The following is a 20,568-nucleotide window of genomic DNA, read 5'->3' on the forward strand; positions in this document are numbered from 1 at the left end:
ATCCCCAGGTGTGGGTTCTGATTTAGTATATCTGGGGTGGAAATGCAAATCTCAGCAAGGGTTTGAACCAGAATGAACTGGTTCGAAGCCCTATTTTAAAGTCACAGCTAAGAGGTCCAGTTTTTTATCTCCTGTGTAATATCAAACTATAAAATAATGGATCTATTGAGATTAAAATTTCAGCATTTTATTTAAGTCTGTATAAGTCCACCAAATTAATTTGCAGCAACAAAATAAGATGAAATTATGTAAAGCATAGGGCCCAATTTATCATCCCATTACCCATGACTAATTCCACAAACTTTTACTTTCTTTTCCCCCTAAACTAGCCTCCTACAGATCTAGAAATATATTCTCTCCTATGGATGAAAAATGGGCTTTGCTGACAGGGATGTTTGGGAGGAGAAGAACCAGTGGGCTGAAGGAAAGTAAAAAGAATCCAGGATTGCCAGTGCCATACCAGATTCACAAATGTGTTTTCCCAAATATGGCTGTGGTTGGTTCAGTCTATGTTCCTAACTTACAACGACTTCTCAATTCAACGGTTAAGTTTTCCTTGGGACTTAATTTCCTCTTATGTCTCTCTTCCGCTCCTTCCAAGATCAGGTACCTAGAGAAAGGGAACCCCTGAAAAATGTGTTAAGAGCCATAACCAAACCAAACCCACTACCCTTGAGTTGATTCTGACTCATAGCGACCCTATAGGTCAGAGTAGAACTGCCCCCCTAGGGTTTCCAAGGCTGTAAATCTTTGCGGAAGCAGGCTGCCACATCTTTCCCCAACAGAGCGCCTGGTGGGTTCCAACCACTGACCTTTCGGTTAGCAGCCGAGCACTTTAACCACTGCGTCATCAGGACTCCTTGACAAAAGCCATAGACTCTCCTTAATGGACAACCTCTGTGCCTGGTCAGGGCACTGACTCAGCTGGTGGAGTAGGGCAGGAGCTGCCACCATGTGTTAAGTTACTAATAAATGCTGGGTTAAGTAATGATTTAAAATTCTTTAAGGACAGATGACCCTCGGATTCATTAACTTCTCATCACTGTGCCTGCAAAGGCTCCTCTGCTCTCTTGCCTAGCACATCTCCGTCTGCCAAGCATCTGCGGCAGAAAAGGGAAAACGCAGATTCATTCAAATACAAAATGGAACTTTAGCCTCCAGATGATGGTTTTTGTTTTGTTCCACACTTGACTGCCTACTCACAGAGATCAATCTGTTGCTTCAAATGATTTTCCAAAGCATTTTTTTCTAAAATGGGTCATTAAAACACTTTTAGATGAATCATTAAAACTTTTCAGGATGGCAGTACCCCTGCAAGGAAGAAGATGCTGAAGCAAATGGAAGGCATCTTATCTGCCTCTAAGTGAATGGATACATTTAAGGAGCAAGACCTCAGAACCCAAGTCCCTAACTCGAATCACTGAGAATCTCACCACCCCCTCCCTGAAAAAATTCTTTAAAAGGTGCAATTAGCATCTTTTACAATATCTCAAGACCCACTTGAGCCTGAAACATAACCTGAGTGGTGCTGATATATCTCAGGAACCTCATGGCTTCTTCATCCAGGGATTGAGTGGGACCTGCCCAAGGCTGGAGATCTATATGCCACCGGGGACCCTGTGAGAGACAGAAAGCACACGTTGGTGTATGAGTAAATGAGGAGCTTCCAGGGGGAATGGGAAGGACAGAGAATATCAGATAGAGGCTGCAGGGCTGCTTTAACTGTCAGCAAAACAAATACTCTGCACACAGGCAGCAGGGAGCTGGTTTGGAGTTACTGTCATTAAGGCCACATCAGTCACAGAGAGACAAATGAAAGTCCAGCTTCCAGGTTAGTCATGAGATCACAAAGGCTCAAGGGACCATGTGACTCCGCACTTCTGATGAAAGGCAAACTCCACTTGACCCCATCTGACTGGCTCTTAACTGTGGCTTTTTATTACATGATGCTGCTCCCATTCAGAAGAAAAACTCCCTTATCTACTATGGTTTCCAAAGCTTAGAGCTTTAGAAATACGTGCTTCCCTAAGGGCCAGTATTGTTGTCTGTGGTACCATAAAGCCTGAGTCTCGACTTTGGGGGAAGAAATACTCAAGGGACATGGTGGGCCATTTCCTCAGCTCAGGAAGATGGGCGGCACCTCTTCAAAATCTCAGACCATGCACCTGTGGGGCAAGGACGCCATAGCTGTCAAGACCAGGGCTGGAAGGGTGGCTTTCTTAGCACTGTGAGTCAGAGTCCCCCTTTCAGCAGACAACATGAAGAACATATACAAGCTGAGTGGTTAGGATGAACCCGAAGCCCCCTTCGTAGCAAGGACAGGGTGGATGAAGGGTTGGGAGAAGGCAGTGTTCTGCAAAACAACAAAAATACGAAACCCTTTAGTCAAAAGGAAGGAATGAATGAAGTCCTTTATAGAGCTCAAAGTTCCCCACCTGTACATCTCAGAAAGACCACTTGTGACCACCCAGAAACTTCTGGAAGGTTCACTATGATTCTAAGGGGAGGGTATGACTCAGGGTACAGGGTGCAGAAGGGCTGGGGGGCAGGGAAAAGCTCCAGCAGCTAACTGTCTGGCATCAGGGAAGATTTTGGGCATCATGGCACAGGGATTACGGCAGAGGGGTTAGTGTGGCCCTCTAAGCACCCTCTTATGACAAGGAAGGGTGGGAGGGGAGGGGTCTGAGGACAAGATAAAAGGACCATTCGTGTACAAACATTGTTCTTCAGTCAGGTATGATGCCAGGAACTGTCTGGCACCCAAAAAAGAAACATCTAAACAGGCTAGTCCTAAAATGATTTAGAAAAAACCTGATTTGCTGCTCTAGATAAGATGGCCTAGGTGACTCTGAGCTAAACTCAAAGCAAGGGGGAATTGGGGAGCAGTAGCTCAGTCAATGTGGAGCCAGATGTCTCGGCTTGGGGAGGAGGCACACACTCTGGTGGGAGGATCTGAGATAAATGCAAAGGCATTGTAAATGGTAAAGTGTCATTCCAGTGTTAGGTATTATTAGGCTCATACCACTGCAGAGTCCCTGGAGCAACTCAACAGGTCTGTACCACCCTTGTAGTGACAGAGAGCCATCCAGCCCCTCCACGTTTAAAGAACCCCCTGATTTCCTGTAGGCTGCCTTTTTCTCAGGGCTCCCTAAGGCGGGACCAGCTTCATGGGCGTGCAACCCACACAGTCACACGGGGCTCCACAGTTAGAATAGCCCTGACCTTGGCTTAAGGCTCTGCTCTCTCTGTCTCCAAATTCTTAAATTCTTGGATACTTTTTGAACAAGCAGCCCTGCATTTTCTTGTTGCATTGGGGACCACAAATTATGTAACAGGGCCTACCCTCAGGGGTACCCTTGCCAGGAGAGGAGCTTTTTCTTACAGCTGTTCTTGTTCGGTGAAGGTTGAGCAGGCTGAGACCCCAGCGAGAGAGCCTGACAACGTTAAATAAAATACCTCCCCAGTTAAGGCTTTTTACCCCTTATTTCTTTTGTCCTCTGAATGAGATGCTGATTACCATTTGGTCAAACAATATTTATTGAGCATTCACTACTTTGTGCCAGGCACTGGTAAAAACAGATATGGTGGGGGGGACCCAGGCTCTCCCAAGAGGTGCTCACAGTCTGAGGGAGAGACAGACATGTGCAAAATCGCTTTGATAGAGAAACGCTAAAACACTAGGGAAAGTCATTCCATTCAGGAAACAACTTCATTCTGAAATCATAAATTATAAACACATGTAAACACAAACGCCTCCTAGTTTTGCTTGGTCACGTTCTTTTTGCATCAAATGAACAAAGGAGTCCCTTCCCAGGCTGCCCAGGCAGTGAGCACAGCAACAGCAAGGCTTCAGGAAAGCTTCTAGGTCTGGGGTTTAAAACTTCACACGTAATTGTCACGGGCTCACTCACAAATACCCCAGCATTGGTCCCAGGAGCCTCTTAATGAAGATGATAAAGCTCACATGTCCTGTTTTTCCTATCAGGGATCAGCAAACTTTTTCTGTACTGGGTCAAATAGCGGAATAGTTTAGGCAAAATACTTGCCTCCCATTGTAGTGCAAACGCAGCCATAAACAGTATCAACCAAATATTCCTATAAAACTGCATTTACAAAAAGAAGGAACTGGCTGGATGTGGCCCAGGGGCTGTAGTTTGCTGACCACTACTCTAGATAGAGCCACTAGAGATTTACATGTGAGTCTAATTTGGAGGTAGCCTGGCCTAGAAGAGGGTACATACATGAAATAATGCAAGAGAGACAGATTAAGCTATCTAGATCATAACCAACTCATCAAGCTGTGCTGAGTGACTTGGGCAAATATCAGGGTCCCAGCAAGACACAGAGGGCTCCTTCAAACTGGTTATTTTGAGAATTCAATAAAGAGATTTGTTACGGATTGAATCGTGTCCCCCAAAAAATACGTGTTGTAAATCCTAACCTCTATGCCTTTGGTTATAATCTCATTAGGAGTGGGTTGTCTTTGTTATATTAATGAGGAAGGATTAGTGTAGGATATATTTTAAGAGATTAAACAAGCAAGCAAAAGAAGAAGAGACGGGTAAGATGCCAAGCCACGTGGAGATCTCCAAGGAAGCAGAAGCTCAGAAGAGACAAGGAACTTCTTCCAGAGCCAACATAGAGAAAAAAACCTTCCCTCAGAGCCGGTGCCCTGAATTTGGACATCTAACCTCCTAAACAGTGACAGGAAGCCCTGGTGGCGTCGTGATTAAGTGCTACAGTTGCTAACCAAAAAGTCAGCAGTTCAAATTCCACCAGGTGCTCCTTGGAAACTCTGTGGGGCAGTTCTACTCTGTCCTGTAGGGTCACTCTGAGTCGGAATCAACTCGAATCATGTTTGGTTTGTGTTTTAAACAGTGAGAAAATAAATTTGTTTGTTAAAGCCACCCACTTGTGGTATTTCTGTTATAGCAGCACTGGATAATTAAGATAAGACTATTGACAGAGGTGCATGCAGGGTTAAGGAAATCAGTAAGAAATAATGCAGTGCCCAGAGCTGATATGACCAGAGAGCCCTTACAAACCTTGGGTCTGAAAGAGCAAGGGAGGAGCAGAGATTTCCAGAACCAAGAAGAGGGTAACTGTATGGAAAGGGTAACTGTACGGTGAGGGCCTCCTGATAGAAGCTGTGGCCTTTGATAGAGGAATATAGCCAATCCTATTACATTTCCTAATCTAACTTTTTTCCAACCAACCAATCTCCTGCTCCCATTGGCCAAACCAAATCCAGAGGGCAGGGGAGTCATTGTTGGCCTACATGGGTCAGCCTTCCAGGTGCGGAGGTGGAGGGTGGGTCAGAGGGGCAAACTGAAGATCTCTTTCTTGTACAGCATTTTCTAGAAAGATGCAGTGATATATGACCAGAGTCATTCATTCATTCATTCAATGGGCATTTGTGCCTTGGGCCAGGCTCTATAATATGGTTTAATAAAGGACACATCTGTCCAAACAAATAAATGCAATGACGTGCTATAGGGGCTCTGACAGAAATCTACATAGGCTAAGCAGGGACACAAAAAGATGAAGGATCTGAGTATCATTCCAAAATAAATCCAGAAAATACAAATGCAGATTGTGGGAAGCAGCCTCCACTGCTGGAAGCAAAAAGGCAGATCAAGGGTCTTTCCAGCACTCTTAGTGACATCCTGAACACAGTAGAAGCATTTAACCCAGGCTAACACATTTTTTTTTTTAACACATGAACTAGCTTCACTGATCAATAAATAGGTGAAACCACAGAATTATCTTAAGGATTCACAAACAGTAACTTTCTTGCAATCTGATATTGCTCATTCCTGTGCTAACCAAGAGGAAGCTGAACACGGCAGGTGAACAGTGGATAATACAAACTGAGGAGTCTCAGATGGGGGTACGATAGAAACATACAAGTAGATGGCCTCAGAAACGCTCTGGCTTAATGCTCCAGTTTAGCTGTTTAAAAAACATTTTACATAAAGCAATGTTCTTATTGGAATCCGCCTGACAGCAGTTCATGATTATTTCCCCATGGAAACCACTAGATTTATCATCTCATTCAATTACCATTTGACTTAACTCTCTACTGCACACATCAACATTTTTCCTTCCAAAATTCCAGCAAACAAAAAAATTCTCTGAGTACCTTAAAACAGCAAAGGCAGGTTTAATAGAAGGTCAAAAACATCTTTATTATTCTCGTTAAAATTTTTCTATCATTATGACTTTACCTCCAAACAATTCCCTAAATGCCAGGGTACCCTACATGCCTAGTACCCATGTGCTCCAAATATCAAGTGGCCATAACACTTCCCCCATCACTCCTGGGAGGTGGGAATGTGGATTCTGAGTCCTGTCCGCCACCCACACTTCCTCTTCAGACTTAAAGCAGTAACTCAAGCTGAAGGGGCTCAGAGCTATAATCATTTAGGGTAAGTCTGTCTAGCCCCAACAGGCATGAGCCAGAATGTCAAATGGAACATTACAATGCATCACCACATAAAAGCAGCCATGGGCACCTCTACCAGTTAACTAGTTACCCTCGAGTCGATTCTGACTGTTGGAGACCCCCTGTGTGTCAGAGTAGAACTGTGCTCCACAGGGTTTTCAATGGCTAATTTTTTGGAAGTGGATCACCAGGCCTTTCGTTCAATTTGCCTTTGGGTAGTAGACTCGAACCCCCATCCTTTCAATTAGCAGCTGAGCACATCAACCATTTGTACCACCCTTGGATTCCTCTACTCCCTTGAAATCCGTGTTCCTGCTTCCTAAAGCACCGGGCCACTCATCTAAAGGAGTCCCTACCCTACCATGACAAGTACACTTCCAAGGACCTTTTGGCTTGAAAGGAGCCCTTGTGGTGCAGTGGCTAAAGCACTGGGCTGCTAACCAAAAGGTCAGCAGTTCAAACCTACCAGCCACTCCTCGGAAGAAAAATATGACAGTTTGCTTCCATAAGGATTAAAAAACCCATAAGGATTACAGCCTTGGAAACCCTGTGGGGCAGTTCTACTCTGTCCTGAAGGGTCTCTATGAGTCAGAATCAACTTAATGGAAATAGACTTTTTTTTTTTGGATGAGGGGGGATTTGCTTGACACTTAGTCTAGGAAATGTACATTGAAAAGTGTACCAGCTTCTAATGAAAGGCAAATGTTTTGATTACAGAGGGAAAAAAAATCCAAAAATTAAGGTTAAGCACAGCAGAAGATGGTATAAACAACTAACTCATGTTGTCGGGGCTATTTTATAGACGTCTGAGATTCTACTTCCCAAAAGGGGTTACTGAGTTATTCCAAGCTGGTGTATGGAGATAATCTGATTCAAAAAGACTGCAACAAGAACAGCCATGAGGCTTTTGGATGTTTTTATAATTTATTATTCAGGATTAAATTTTGTTTCCTGAAAAAAGAAATGATTCTCTTAAGCCATAAAACTGAATTCTAAGATTTTACTACTAAAAGAGAAAGCCAAAAGAAATCTTTTAAAATACTCTTTTCTCCTACCAGTCTACACTTATGCACATAATAGAAATAGATTAATTCAAAACTATAGCCCTAAGCAAAGCTGGCAGTGTTAAAAAAAATAATAATAAACCTGGAAAACCAAATCCATTCCTGTTGAGTGGATTCTCACTCACGGAGACACTGCAGGACAGAGCAGAACTGCCCCATAGGGTTTCCAAAGAGTGGCTGGTGGATTCAAATTGCCCCAACCTTTTGGTTAGCAACTGAGCACTTAACAACTGTACCATCAGGACTCCAAATAATAATAAAGAAAAAAACAGACCCACTCAGGACTTAGAAAAGAAAGCTATTTATTCCGCCTTGTGCAAAAGTTTTCTTTGTCCTGAAATTTAGAGTAACAGCTTTCTTCTTCATAGGTAGCTCCCTACACCCATGAGTGACCACACACAGCCCACAAAGAAATCATCAAACTAAGAGTGGTACTACCATAGGCCATATAAGCAATATTTGTACAAACATTTTTTATCTATTTTTTGTATAAAAACAAAATATATAAGCTAAAAGAAGGTGCCTAATGGCCCATTCCTCTGTGTTTCAATGCTACAGTTCTTTTTAGGATGAAATTGTAGGATGAATAGTATAAATGATCAGTTTCTTAATCATGATTGGTAGAAAATTTGGGATAGTTTGATAAAGTTTCAATACTTCTAAATACACATTCCCATAGCCATGAAGATCCTGAGAAGTTTTAGGGCCAGCTTCTCTGCTGTGGAAGAAGGCTAACAACTGATTCTCTGCGTTATGGTTATACCCATGGAAAAGAAGGTTGTGAGTACTTGACTAAAACAAAACAATCCACTCAGTGTGTGTTGATGTGGGCTAAGCCTAAACTTTCTGGGAGAAGCAAATTCAAAACAAGTAAAATATATTTAGTAATTTTGCTGCAATTTTTTTTCCTAATTAAGAGCATCTGTTAGTGGGCAGAAAACAATGACTGGAGGAAATAGCCTATTTCGTTTTAGAAGGAAAGGGAGGTTGTGAGAGTCATTAGGGGCACAAAATGCAGTCTGGACGAAACATGAACCCATCCACTGCTGAGAATTTACGAGGATCAGCCACTCCATTGCTGGAACTGTCTTAGATGGTTGTGGATTTTAGGCCTTCAGTCAATGTCACCAAGGGCTCTGAGAGTCTCCAGGGTGGCAGTTCACGTCTTCTGCTCAACAGTCTCATGTAATTGGTCTTTTTCTCAGAGTCAGCTCTGTCTCACAAAGAGCAAGAGTCAATTACACATTTTATGGTGGCATTTAACATTCAGATATCTCAAGCAAAAATTTTATTTAAAAAAAAACTCAGTTTCAGCTCCAGATAAGATGGAATAACCACATAGCACCTTGTCTCTCCACTGAATGAAGCAATAAAACCCAAATGGAATGCACAAAGCAGCTATTTGAGGAATCTGGAAAGTAAACAGTAGCAGGTAGATTGGGGAAGAAGAGGAGAATTCAAAGTACCATGAAACTGGCAGTGGGTTTACCACTATTTTTTCTGCTGGTATTCCTCTGGCTGGACTCAAGGTAGCCAGACACCTGGAAGTGGACATAGTGCAGACAGAAATCTCCAGGAGAAGCCTTTTAGTTCAGGCTCAAGGAGCAGAAGAGGGTCTCCTAATGCTCAGAGTAAATGGAAGAAATCCCTCATTTTCCGTTTTTGTTTTCTTTCTCTCTTTTTGCACCCCAACCCCCAAACAATCCTACTGCAGTAGTAGAAATGACAGTGGGACCTGCAGGCATCTAAAACTCTGAGGGAATGGAAATTCTCTCTCCAGTCAGAGGCTATATGGCCCCAAGAGAATGGGGTGAAAATTCCATTGTATTTTTCTGTCTCTGTCCACCCTCAGTTTGGCCTTGGACTCAGGCACAGTCGTGGGAAGTGTGCAGCAAAGCATGTGGCAGAGTGGGGTAACTAAAGCCCAAGCTTTGTGACCAGAGGGTCAAAAACCACAGGGAACTGAGGAACGAATGGAGAACTCAGGAAAGTGACCCCATAGAGTTGTTTATGAAGTCCTGAGCTCACCCCTGAACTGCACTTGTGAGGATCTAATCCTAATTAGCACAACAAAGACATTGAGAACTGAGCTAACAGATATATGTCCACCCAGGTCCCAGAAGGGTGACTGTATAGCATGCATACAGGACAAATCTGAAAAGCACTGCAAAGGCTTTGAAAATGGAACTGATGCTCATGTAACTAGTCGGAACATGCAGCCTGAACCCAACCAGTCAATTGTTTACTAAAACAAATATGTCAACATTCTCCACAGTATTTAAATAAGACTCTGAGTCTCATACATAATATTGAAAATGTCCAGGATATAACCCAGAACTCTTTGGCAAATGAAGAATCAGGAAAATCTCAACTGGCATGGGAAAAGACAATCAAGAGATGCCAATGCAGAGATGACACAGACACTGGAATTACTTGACAAAGACAGATAATTTAAAGCAACTATTATAGGAATACTCCAAGCAGTAAGAGGGAACACTCTTGAAATGAATGAATGATAAAAAAAAATTTCAGCAAAGAAATAAAAGCCATAAAGAAGAGGTAAATAGAAGTTTTAGAAATACAAAAACACAAAACAAACAAAAAGTCAGTGGATGGGCTCAACAGCAGAATGGATATGACACAGGAAAGAGTCGTTGAATTTGAAGACAGGTCAGTACAAAGTATCCAATCTGAACAATGGAGGGAAAAAATGACTGGGAAAGGAAATGAAAAGTGCATTAATGACCTGTGGGACAATATCAAAACGTCTAATGCTTACACCATCAGAGTGTCAAAATGGGAGAAGAAACAGTGCTGAGCAGAAAAATATATATATTGAAAGAAACAATGGCTGAAAAATTATCAAATTTGGCAAAAGACCTAAACTTACAACTTCAAGAAGCTCAGCAAACCCTAACCAGAAAAATCCAAAGGTATTCATGCTCAGATACATCATAATCTAACTGCTAAAAACTAAAGACATCAACTAAAATAGCTGGGTCTATTAATCTTAACAGACCTGATACTGAAAACCAAAGCAAAACCAAACCCGTTGCCGTCGAGTTGATTCCGACTCATAGTGACCCTATAGGACAGAGTAGAACTGCCCCATAGAGCTTCCAAGGAGCACCTGGTGGATCTGAACTGCCCACCTTTTGGTTAGCAGCCGTAGTACTTAACCACTACACCACCAAGGTTTCCACGTGATACTGGGCAGAGTCAAAACGGCTAGGTGAGGAAGGTCAGAGCCAGCCCATCCTCTAGGGGCCCTCTTACCCTGAGACCCCCCTCCCTGTCAAGCCCAGTTCCACCCCTCCAAGCCCATCTGCTCAAAGTCTCTGGTAGCAGACAGCATGGTGCATGCTCAACTCCAAATCCAGAGCAGCATTTGGAATCCTTCCCCCATCAATCTACCGCCTCTGCATCATTACACAGTATGTAGGCTGGGAGGCAAGGGAACCAGAAATCAAATCAACACTGACAAGGAAAAATGCACATAACTCAAACAGGCTCTGATAGCTTTTAGGGAGGAATAAAAAATACAGGACAAGGAAGAATAAAAGCACAGCTCTAGATTTATCTCTAAGTTATCCTGGGAAGTTGGAAAGAGTGCCAAACAAATTTGAATTGGTTTTGTTCTTAAACCGACACCTTTAAATTCACCAATTTCTCTGTGTGTCAAAATAGTTCGTATCTGGGTGAAAATGAAACACACCAGGGATGGCTGAGAGAATAAAACATAATAAGGTTTTTATCATAGACAGTAGAAGGAGAAGCCAAATTCCTGGAATAGAGCCAGTGAAATGCAGAGGTTCCCATTTGTTTTCATGATGTAGAAACTATACAGTGTGGCAGTACATACTAAGTACTCAAATGTCAAATGCATGATTTCATTGAGGTAACACATGAACCAAGGGGCCTTGGTGGTGCAATTGTTAAGCTCTCGGCTGCTAACCAAAAAGTCGAAGGTTCAAACTCACCAGTGACTCCCACTATCTGCTCCAGTAAAGATTACAGCCTAGGAAACCCTATGAGGCAGTTCCACTCTGTCCTATAGGGTCACTGTGAGTCGGAATCAACTAGATAACAAACATCACATCAATCAGGAAAAGAGGTGAAGTTTTATTCATCACATAAAAGTAAGTTTACGCATGATTTCTTTCTTTCCTTCTCTGTCTCTCCCTCTCCCTTTTCCCCCTACTCAACAGCATATACACCTTATTCAAAACATACAAGGTACTTAGACGTTCTGGAACTCAGAATTCTAGTAGCTTAACATTGTCCTAAATCAACATCAATCTGCTGTCAGTCCGTGGACTTACTTCAGTCAGAAAACTTATCTCCCCCCAAACATTTACCAGTTTCCAAAATACCAGCCTCTCTGGATGGAAGGTCTACAGCACCCCTATAAACCCATTTCAAGGATGCTGGGAATCCTGCCAAAGACAAAGGAAAACTGGAGTTAGCAGAGGGTGTGGAGAGCAGAAAAGCCATCTGGAGGGAGGAGGGGGAGAGAAAGGGAGGCAGAAAAAAGGGGGCAGTAGAGGAAAGAGATGGAGTTTTCTCCCTCAATACCTGCACTGAAATCTCCATCTTCCTACAAGTTCACCTGGGACCCAGGGTTGGCTGAGCTCTTAGCCCATGTCAGTGCTCTAACCTCATGCCAAACCACACATCTGCCCTGTGGGTGCCCTCACCATGACCCTGAGACTATCTGGTCACATCCATGCAGAAGCCCGACTATACAAAGATTCTACTCTCAGCCTTCTCCAGCCTCATCCATAGAAGAAAACCAGAACCAGCTGTTTTCCTTGACAGTTTACCAACTAGTATACTAGTCTTCCTATTGAAAAATGCCTGTGTGCCCAGAAGTCACATCTCTAAGGGGAGCCTCCTTGTCTCACAGGTTCCACAGGTTAAACTAGGGCCTTCTTCTCTGGGATCATAGAGGAGGGGACTCATTATCATTTGCTCCCCTGCCCTTCCCTTCCTCTCCTGCCTTATCTCCCCTGAGCCACAGATGCAGGCCGCTGAGCCCTTGACCTACCTGGCCCAGGGTTCTGCAGAGGAATGGACCCAGCACAATAAGGAACATAAAGCCTTTCAATGGTGCAGCTCAGCACTGCTGAGCAGTTTTACTGCGAGAGTGTTTCAGTTTTGCACTCTAAACAGGAAATGATTTTTACCACCAAAAAGAATTAAAGTGTCCCACCAGGAGTCGCCAAGTGCAGAAGAACAGAGATTATGGCAGAGAGAATGCATCCCAGGGCCACACAGAGCTTCTGAGACATGCAGCTGAAGCATCCAACAGCTGCCCTGAGGCTAACAAACAGAAAAGCAGCCACAGATAGCACAGGACATCAATGGGAAGCAGAGCCATGCTTGGAAATCAACTGTAGGGACTGGATGGTACTTTGATAGTCTTCCCTGAGAAAGGACATAAGCAACCAAGACATAAGCTGCTCTCTCATGAGTAAGACAGTTCTGGGTGGGTGGCAGGGAAAGAGCGAAGCATGGGATCCAGGACCCCAGCCAAGCCACACACCATTTAAAGGATGCTTAAAAGATATGGCCAGTTTCCTGATGAGGCTGTCACATCCCACTGAATACAAGTTATCCTTCATTGCACATAACTATGTATGTATGTAGGTAGGCAGGTAGGTATGTTCAGCATGCATACATTCATTATTAGCTATCGTCATGTTCATACTGTCTATGTTTCATACTGTCATATTGTTCCCCTCTGGCCCTCTGGATAGTGATATAGTATTTGGTAGCCAGCGTGAATCCCACCTGAGCTAAGATCCTGGTTCCAGGACATTTCTTGCATGACTTGATATTTATGGAATACTTTTCTGCCTGAATGCACTATAATTTATAGTTCCTGACAAAAAGAAGGAGGAGCCCCCTAAGTGTTTCTTTTTAGTGTGGGAAGCTGTCAGCAGTAGAAGACAAGGCAGAGAATGTTGGCTAGACTCCTCTGGAACCAAAAGCACTTAAACCTCAAATCTAAATGGAAGGAAATCTCTATAGTCTTTATCACTAAGTGGCCCTTCTCAGGAGCATGATGAATTGTTGAAGGAGGTCAATTATTATTGGCTTTACCACTGTGTGATTCTCTGGACTCTGGTGAGTGGGAGTGAGAATCTCCAGGGTTAGAAGTGGGACTGCCAAGGTTGGCAGCTGACCTGGGCCCAGCCCCCTTCCCCATTTCAGACAGGAAATAACAAAAGAGGAAAATATGTGCAAATAAACATGACAGACCTAAGCTAATAAAATCTGACCATATTTCTTAGTTATAATAGAAAGGAGAACAAATAATTCTTGCATTAAAGAAAAACAAACTTCCTTCCACAAGAGAGAACTTAAAAAAAAAAAAAAAGTTATAAAATCTACAATACATAAGCTATTTCTAGCTTTAAATTTTTTTTTTTTCATGCTTGTCGAGAATCATTGTACTGAAAAAGACCTTAAGGATGATCTAGGCCTACCCCTACATACAACTGAAGAAAACGAGACTCAGAGAGGCAAAATAATACACCATAGTCACACAGGTAGGAGGCTGAAGGGATGGGACTAGGACTAGGGCATGTAGACGGCTAGTCCCACGCTTGCTCTCCTACACCATGCTGCCTCCAGCCCAGGTCTCTAGAGCTACCTGAGCCCTGGTAGTGCAATGAGTAAGCACTCGGCTGCTAGGCTAAAGGCTGGTGGTTTGAACCCACCCAGCGGCTCTGCAGGATCTGTTCCTGTAAAGATCACAGCCAAGAAAACCCTATGAGCAGTTTTACTATGTCACATGGGGTCACTATGACTTGGGATGGACTCAATGGCACTCAACAACAACATACCTCGTTTTCCTGTTTGCGATGTAGACATTGCAACTTTGGTTCCCAGGTGAAAGCCCCAGTGGCCATCTCGTGCTGACACACTCACAGATGCAATGGGTAATAAATTTGTAAAATCCTTCATCCATAAGATGTGTAAGACACTAAAAGATCTGGCAGGAAATGTCACAGATGATGAGTCCTTAGTGAGTTAAAAAGGAGGATTAGAATATGTCAGAGGACAGGGAGCACAACAGAGAACCCCTGAGGGAGCAGGAGATCAGTGGGATGCAGACCCCAAACTCTCATAAAAAGACCAGACTTAATGGTCTGACTGAGACTACAGGAATCCCGGTGGTCATGGTCCCCAAACCTTCTGTTGGCCCAGGACAGGAACCATTCCCAAAGACAACTCATCAGACATGAAAGGGACTGGACAATGGGTAGGAGAGAGATGCTGATGAAGAGTGAGCTACTTGTATCAGGTAGACACTTGAGGCTGTGTTGGCATCTCCTGTCTGGAGGGGAGATAGGAGGGTAGAGAGGGTTAGAAATTGGCAAAAGTGTCACGAAAGGAGAGACTGGAAGGGCTGACTCATTAGGGGGAGAATAAGTGGAGTATGGAGTAAGGTGTATATAAGCTTATATGTGACAGACTGACTTGATTTGTAAAAGTTCACTTAAAGCTCAATAAAAATCATTAAAAAAAAAAAATATGTCAGAGGAAAGGATTCAGGCCTTTCAATGAATGGCAACAGTACGTGTAAGTAGAGACAAGAGGGGCAGATTAACCAGTAAGCAAGATAAGCATGGGTTTACTTGTGCTTTCTTACTTATCTGCAGTGCAGGATTTCACCTGTTGTTCAATGTGGTAAAAAACAGGTGAAATTGTGTGCTACAACTAGTAAGTAAGCACAAGTAAGCCCATGCATACCTTCCTTATTGGGTAATCTGTCCCCGAGGGTCATGCCTAGCCTAAGTCCCTGAATGACAGCAACAAGCAGAGACCTGGCCTCCTACCCCCACCAACCCACACTCAACGTGCAGCATGAGTGAAAAATCAGTGTTTGCTATTTTAATCCACTGAAATTTGGAGGGTGTTACTTCAGCATAACCTAACCCATTCTGACCCATGCAAGCACCTGAACCAAAAAACCAAACCCATTGCCATCAAGTTGATTCCAACTCATAGTGACCCCATGTGATGCAGAGTAGAACTGCTCCATAGAGTATTCTTGGCTGTAATCTTTACAGAAGCAGGTTGCCAGGCCTTTCTTTTGCAGTGCCACTGGGTAAACTCAAACCACCAACCCTCAGGTTACTAGTCGAGTATAAACCATTTACGCCACCCGGGGAAAGCATCTAAAAGGACTCAATAAAAGATGATTATCATTATTATAAAGGAGCCCTGGTGGCGCAGTGGTTAAGCACTCAGCTGCTAACCAAAAGCTTGGCAGGAGAATGATGTGGCAGTCTGCCGCCGTAAAAATTACAGCTTTGGAAACCCTATGGGGTAGTTCTGCTCTGTCCAATAGGGTCTCTATGAGTCAGAATCGACTTGACAACATGGGGTTTATCAACATTATAAACCCATCCCTTCCCCATGCCACACATCAGAGACTGAATGCTAGGCTAGAACAGACTGCTGGTCTTATGGGGAGATTCTCCAGTAGGAAAAGAAATGTAACCAAAGACAATTCACTGCCAAGGTAAGATTCAGAGAAGCTAGAAGTGCTCAGATAAAGCCCACAAAGAAATTCTGATTACAAAACAAATCCTACCCTCTGGCCTGTTTCCTATTTGTACCCTGTCCCTAATATACTGCATCAGATCTTTTTTCCTCCTACCCAGAATTCTCTCCTTCATTCACCATATCAGTTCCACTTCCACTTACTTGCCAGGGTCCAGTTTTAGTCCAACGTATGATTGTTGTTGTTGGGTGCTGTCAAGTCAATTTTGACTCATAGGGACCCCATGTGACAGAGTAGAACTGCCCCCATAGGGTTTCCTAGGCTGTAATCTTTATGGGAGCAGACTGCCAGGTCTTTTTTCCCAAGGAGCTTCTGGGTGGGTCTGAGCCGCCAACCTTTCGGTTAGCAAAACAGCACTTAACTGTTGCAGCACCAGGGGTCCTTTAGTCCTACATACCAAAAACAAAACAAAACAAAACACAACCAAACCCATTGCCAATTGAGTTGATTCCAACTTATAGAGACCCTGCAGCACAAAGTAGAACTACCCTATAGAGTTTCCAAGGAGTGCCTAGTGGATTCAAACTGCCAACCTTTTCATTAGCACCCATTGCTCTTAACCACGATGACTCCAGGGTTCCTAAAGTTTTCTAATCACTCAAGCCTAACCCAGTCTCTAATCAAGCCCTTACTATGAGCAAAAACAGACTCTCAAAGGCAGATGCTTCAGCAGTTATTGCCTATACTTCTTATTTTATATCCAGTCAAACACTTGGTATAATTTTTCAAGTGTGTCAATCTTGTTTCTCTAACCAGACTCCAAACCTTATGAGAACGCTGCATTTTTTCCTTCTTTTACAGTCCCCCACAGAAATTATTCCAAAGGACATTTTTACACTGATTTAAATGCCAGGGAGGAAAGAACATGATATAATTCTTGGGATTAAGGACAATTTCTTTCATTACTTTGGAAGAAAGTAGGAAGGTCCACCAGCTGGGCTTTGTATTAATGCATCAATCTAGCTAACTATTTTCTAGAACTATAAGTACTAGTTATTTATTTAGGTGGACATAAATTATTATAAACTCTGAATGTCTTTGACTGAGCTTTCTTCAAATTAAGATAAAAACCAGAGATGGCAAACGGTCTTGCAAAAACCTGACAGAAAATTTAATAAAGCACTTTTGAGAATTTAAAACACTTCATTAAAAATTAGCTTTTGTTCCGATAGATAAAAAAGTTAATAACCCCTTATACATGCCAGCTATAAAATTTAAGCTAAATCTATACATGTTCTGCATCTTGAAATCTACATCTAAATAAAGTTCTTTTTTTTTTCCAAATCTGTTTGTTAAAAAGAGCTTTTCTGTAATATTTCAAGTTTGCCTTCATAATTCCAAACACTGTTAATCTGTAACCTTGAAACAATAAATGTGTGTTTCTGGAGGTTATATTCATTAAATGCAGAAAAAAATGTGTTTGTCAGGTAAAGGTAATAACTCTGTTTGTCACGGGAGGTCGGTCCCACCAAGCCTTACAGAGATTAACCTGTTGATCATCACTGCTCCACTTAGCTCTAATCTGATAACCTGATAAGAATGCTGTGCAGATTCCTTAAAATGAAGTAAATGCATTCCTCTCTGTAGGAACTTACTTAAGAAGTAAAATAAAATAGCCCCAACATACTTTAAGGAAGCCTGGTGGCCCAAACCATAAACCGAAAGGTTGGTGGTTTGAACCCACCCAGTGGCTCCATAGGACAAAGACCTGGCTACCTGCTTCCTTAAAGATTACAGCCAGGAAAACCCTCTGGGGCAGTTCTATCCTGTCCCATGGGGTCGCTAAGAATTGAGACAGACTCCAGGCACCTAACAACAACATACTTTAAAACACTGAATGTGGAGACTAAAGAAACAAAATTGAGAATCCAGACACAAATTCATCCACCTGTGAGCACCTGATATTTGACGAAGTCCCAAAGTCTGTTAAATGGGGAAAACACAGTCTCTTTAACAAATGGTGCTGGCATAACTGCATATCCATCTGCAAAAAAAAAAAAAGAAACAAGACCCATACCTCACACCATGCACAAAAACTAACTCAAAATGGATCAAAGACCTAAATATAAAATCTAAAACGATAAAGATCATGGAAGAAAAAATACGGACAATGCTAGGAGCCCTAATACATGGCATAAATGGAATACAAAACATTACCAATAATGCACAAACACCAGAAGAGAAACTGGATAACTGGGAGCTCCTAAAAATCAAACACTTACGCTCATCCAAAGATTCCACCAAAAGACTAAAAAAGACCACCTACAGACTGGGAAAAAAATTTTGGCTAATCTCTAAAATCTACAAGATATTGAAAAACCTCAAAAACAAAAAGACAACCCAATTAAAAAAAGAGCAAAGGATATGAACAGGCATATCACCAAAGAAGACATTCGGGTGGCTAACAGATACATGAGGAAACACTCACAATCATTACCCATTAGAGAAATGCAAATCAAAACTACAATGAGATATGATCTCACCCCAACAAGGCTAGCATTAATCCAAAAAAACACAAAGTAATGTATGTTGGAGAGGTTGTGGAGAGACTGGAACACTTATACACTGCTCATGGGAATGTAAAATGGTACAACTACTTTGGAAATCGATTTGGCACTTCCTTAAAAAGCTAGAAATAGAAGTACCATACGATCCAGCAATCCCACTCCTTGGAATATGTCCTAGAGAAATAAGAGCCTTCACAGGAATAGATAGATGCACACCCATGTTCATCAAAGCACTGGTTACAATAGCAAAATGATGGAAACAACCTAATTGCCTATCGATGGATGAATAGATAAATTATGGTATAGTCACACAATGGGATACTGCGCAACGATAAAGAACAATGATGAATCTGTGAAACATCATAACATGCATGAATCTGGAAGGCATTATGCTGAGTGATTAGTCAGTGGCAAAAGGACAAATATTGTATGAGAGCACTATCATAAGAACTCAAGAAAAGGTTAAACACAGAAGAAAACATTCTTTGATGGTTACTAGGGTGTGGAGGGAGAGGGGTATTCACTAACTAGATTAAAAAAAAAAAAAACTAGATAGTAGGCAAGAATTACGTGAAGAGAAGGACAACGCACAATACAGGGGAAGTCAGCACAGGTGGACTAAACCAAAAGCTAAGAAGTTTCCTGAACACAACCAAACACCTTGAGGGACAGACTAACTGGAGCAGAGGTCTGGAGACCACAGTTTCAGGGAACATCTAGGTCAACTGGCATAACACAAAATTTATTAAGAAAACGTTCTGTATCCCACTTTGGTGAGTGGCACCCGGGGACTTAAAAGCTAGCAAGCAGCCATTTAAGATGCATCAATTGGTCCCAACCCACTTGGACCAAAGGGTATTGAAGAACACCAAAAACACAAGGAAAATATTTGTCCAAGAGACAGAAAGGGCCACATAAAGCAGAGACTCCATCAGCCTGAGACCAGAACTAGATGGTGCCCAGCTACCACCAATGACTGCCTTGACAGGGAACACAACAGAGAGTCCCTGACAGAGCAGGAGAAAAGTGGAGTGCAGAACTCAAATTCTAGTAAAAAGACCAGACTTAATGGTCTGATTGAGACTGGAGGAACCCAAGAAGACATGGCCCCCAGATTCTCCATTAATCCAGAACTACAACCATTCCTGAAGCCAACTCTTCAGACAAAGATTAGGTTGGACTATAAGACATAAAGTGATACTCATGAAGAGTGTGCTTCTTAGTTCAAGCAGATATAAAAAAAAAACATGAGACTAAATGGGCAGCTCCTGTCTGGAGGTGAGATGACAAGGCAGAAAAGGACAGGAGCTGGTTGAATTGACACAGGAAATCCAGGGTGGAAAGAAGTGTGTTGTCACATTACAGAGAGAGCAACTAGGTTCACATAACAATGTGTGTATAAATTTTTATATGAGAAACTAACTTGAGCTATAGACCTTCACTTAAAGCACAATTTAAAAAAAAAAAAAAAAAAAACGTGGTCAGAGGTGTGGGTGGAGTGGTGGTCACAGGGCGAAACTGACCTCCCAGGCCTAAGCCCAAGGGGGCGCCAGATGAGGCGTGGAATAACATTCTGAGATACCACAAATATGAATGGCACCTGACTGAGGCAGCGGGACAAGACGGGTAAGACGTTTTTGCTGACTTGTCGCTGCTATTCATGTCTTGAATTAAAGCCAGTGCTGTCAAGTCACTTCAGGGGGCGCAATTTACAAACTGCCCCTGGGCGCTCCAAGGCGGGGGATGGGAGGCAACTTGGAGATTGCCGCTGGGCACTCATTACCCTCATTACGTCCCTGAACATTGCGGGCAATCTTGATTTCCTTCAACAAGTAATACAGTAGAAGCACTCTTAACCTACCTCCACAAGACCAGCTTGCCAGAGTCATCGAAGCTCTGCGTTTTTTCCACCTGTGCACTTCTGCTGCAAACAGTTCAACTGTATTTTCACCAGGAGTCATTTGGTTTTGTTTC

At 42.7% G+C, this 20,568-nt stretch overlaps 1 protein-coding gene across 4 annotated transcripts in view; it reads right to left on the reverse strand.

The window, feature by feature from the left end:
* Positions 1-20,568, reverse strand: part of METTL24 (methyltransferase like 24) — a 144,176-nt gene that overhangs the window by 96,672 nt on the left and 26,936 nt on the right. For 2 of the 4 annotated variants that reach the window (XM_064289728.1, XM_064289721.1), the window contains exon 1: positions 461-1,505. Coding sequence is in view for 2 of the 4 variants with exons in the window: in XM_003404294.4 (XP_003404342.1) it covers positions 1,519-1,617 (99 nt within the window). In the remaining 2 variants the exon portion in view is untranslated. The other 2 variants (XM_064289715.1, XM_003404294.4) reach the window with 2 other exon arrangements.

The sequence above is a fragment of the Loxodonta africana genome, chromosome 1, assembly GCF_030014295.1.
Source record: "Loxodonta africana isolate mLoxAfr1 chromosome 1, mLoxAfr1.hap2, whole genome shotgun sequence".
Classification (NCBI taxonomy): domain Eukaryota; kingdom Metazoa; phylum Chordata; class Mammalia; order Proboscidea; family Elephantidae; genus Loxodonta; species Loxodonta africana.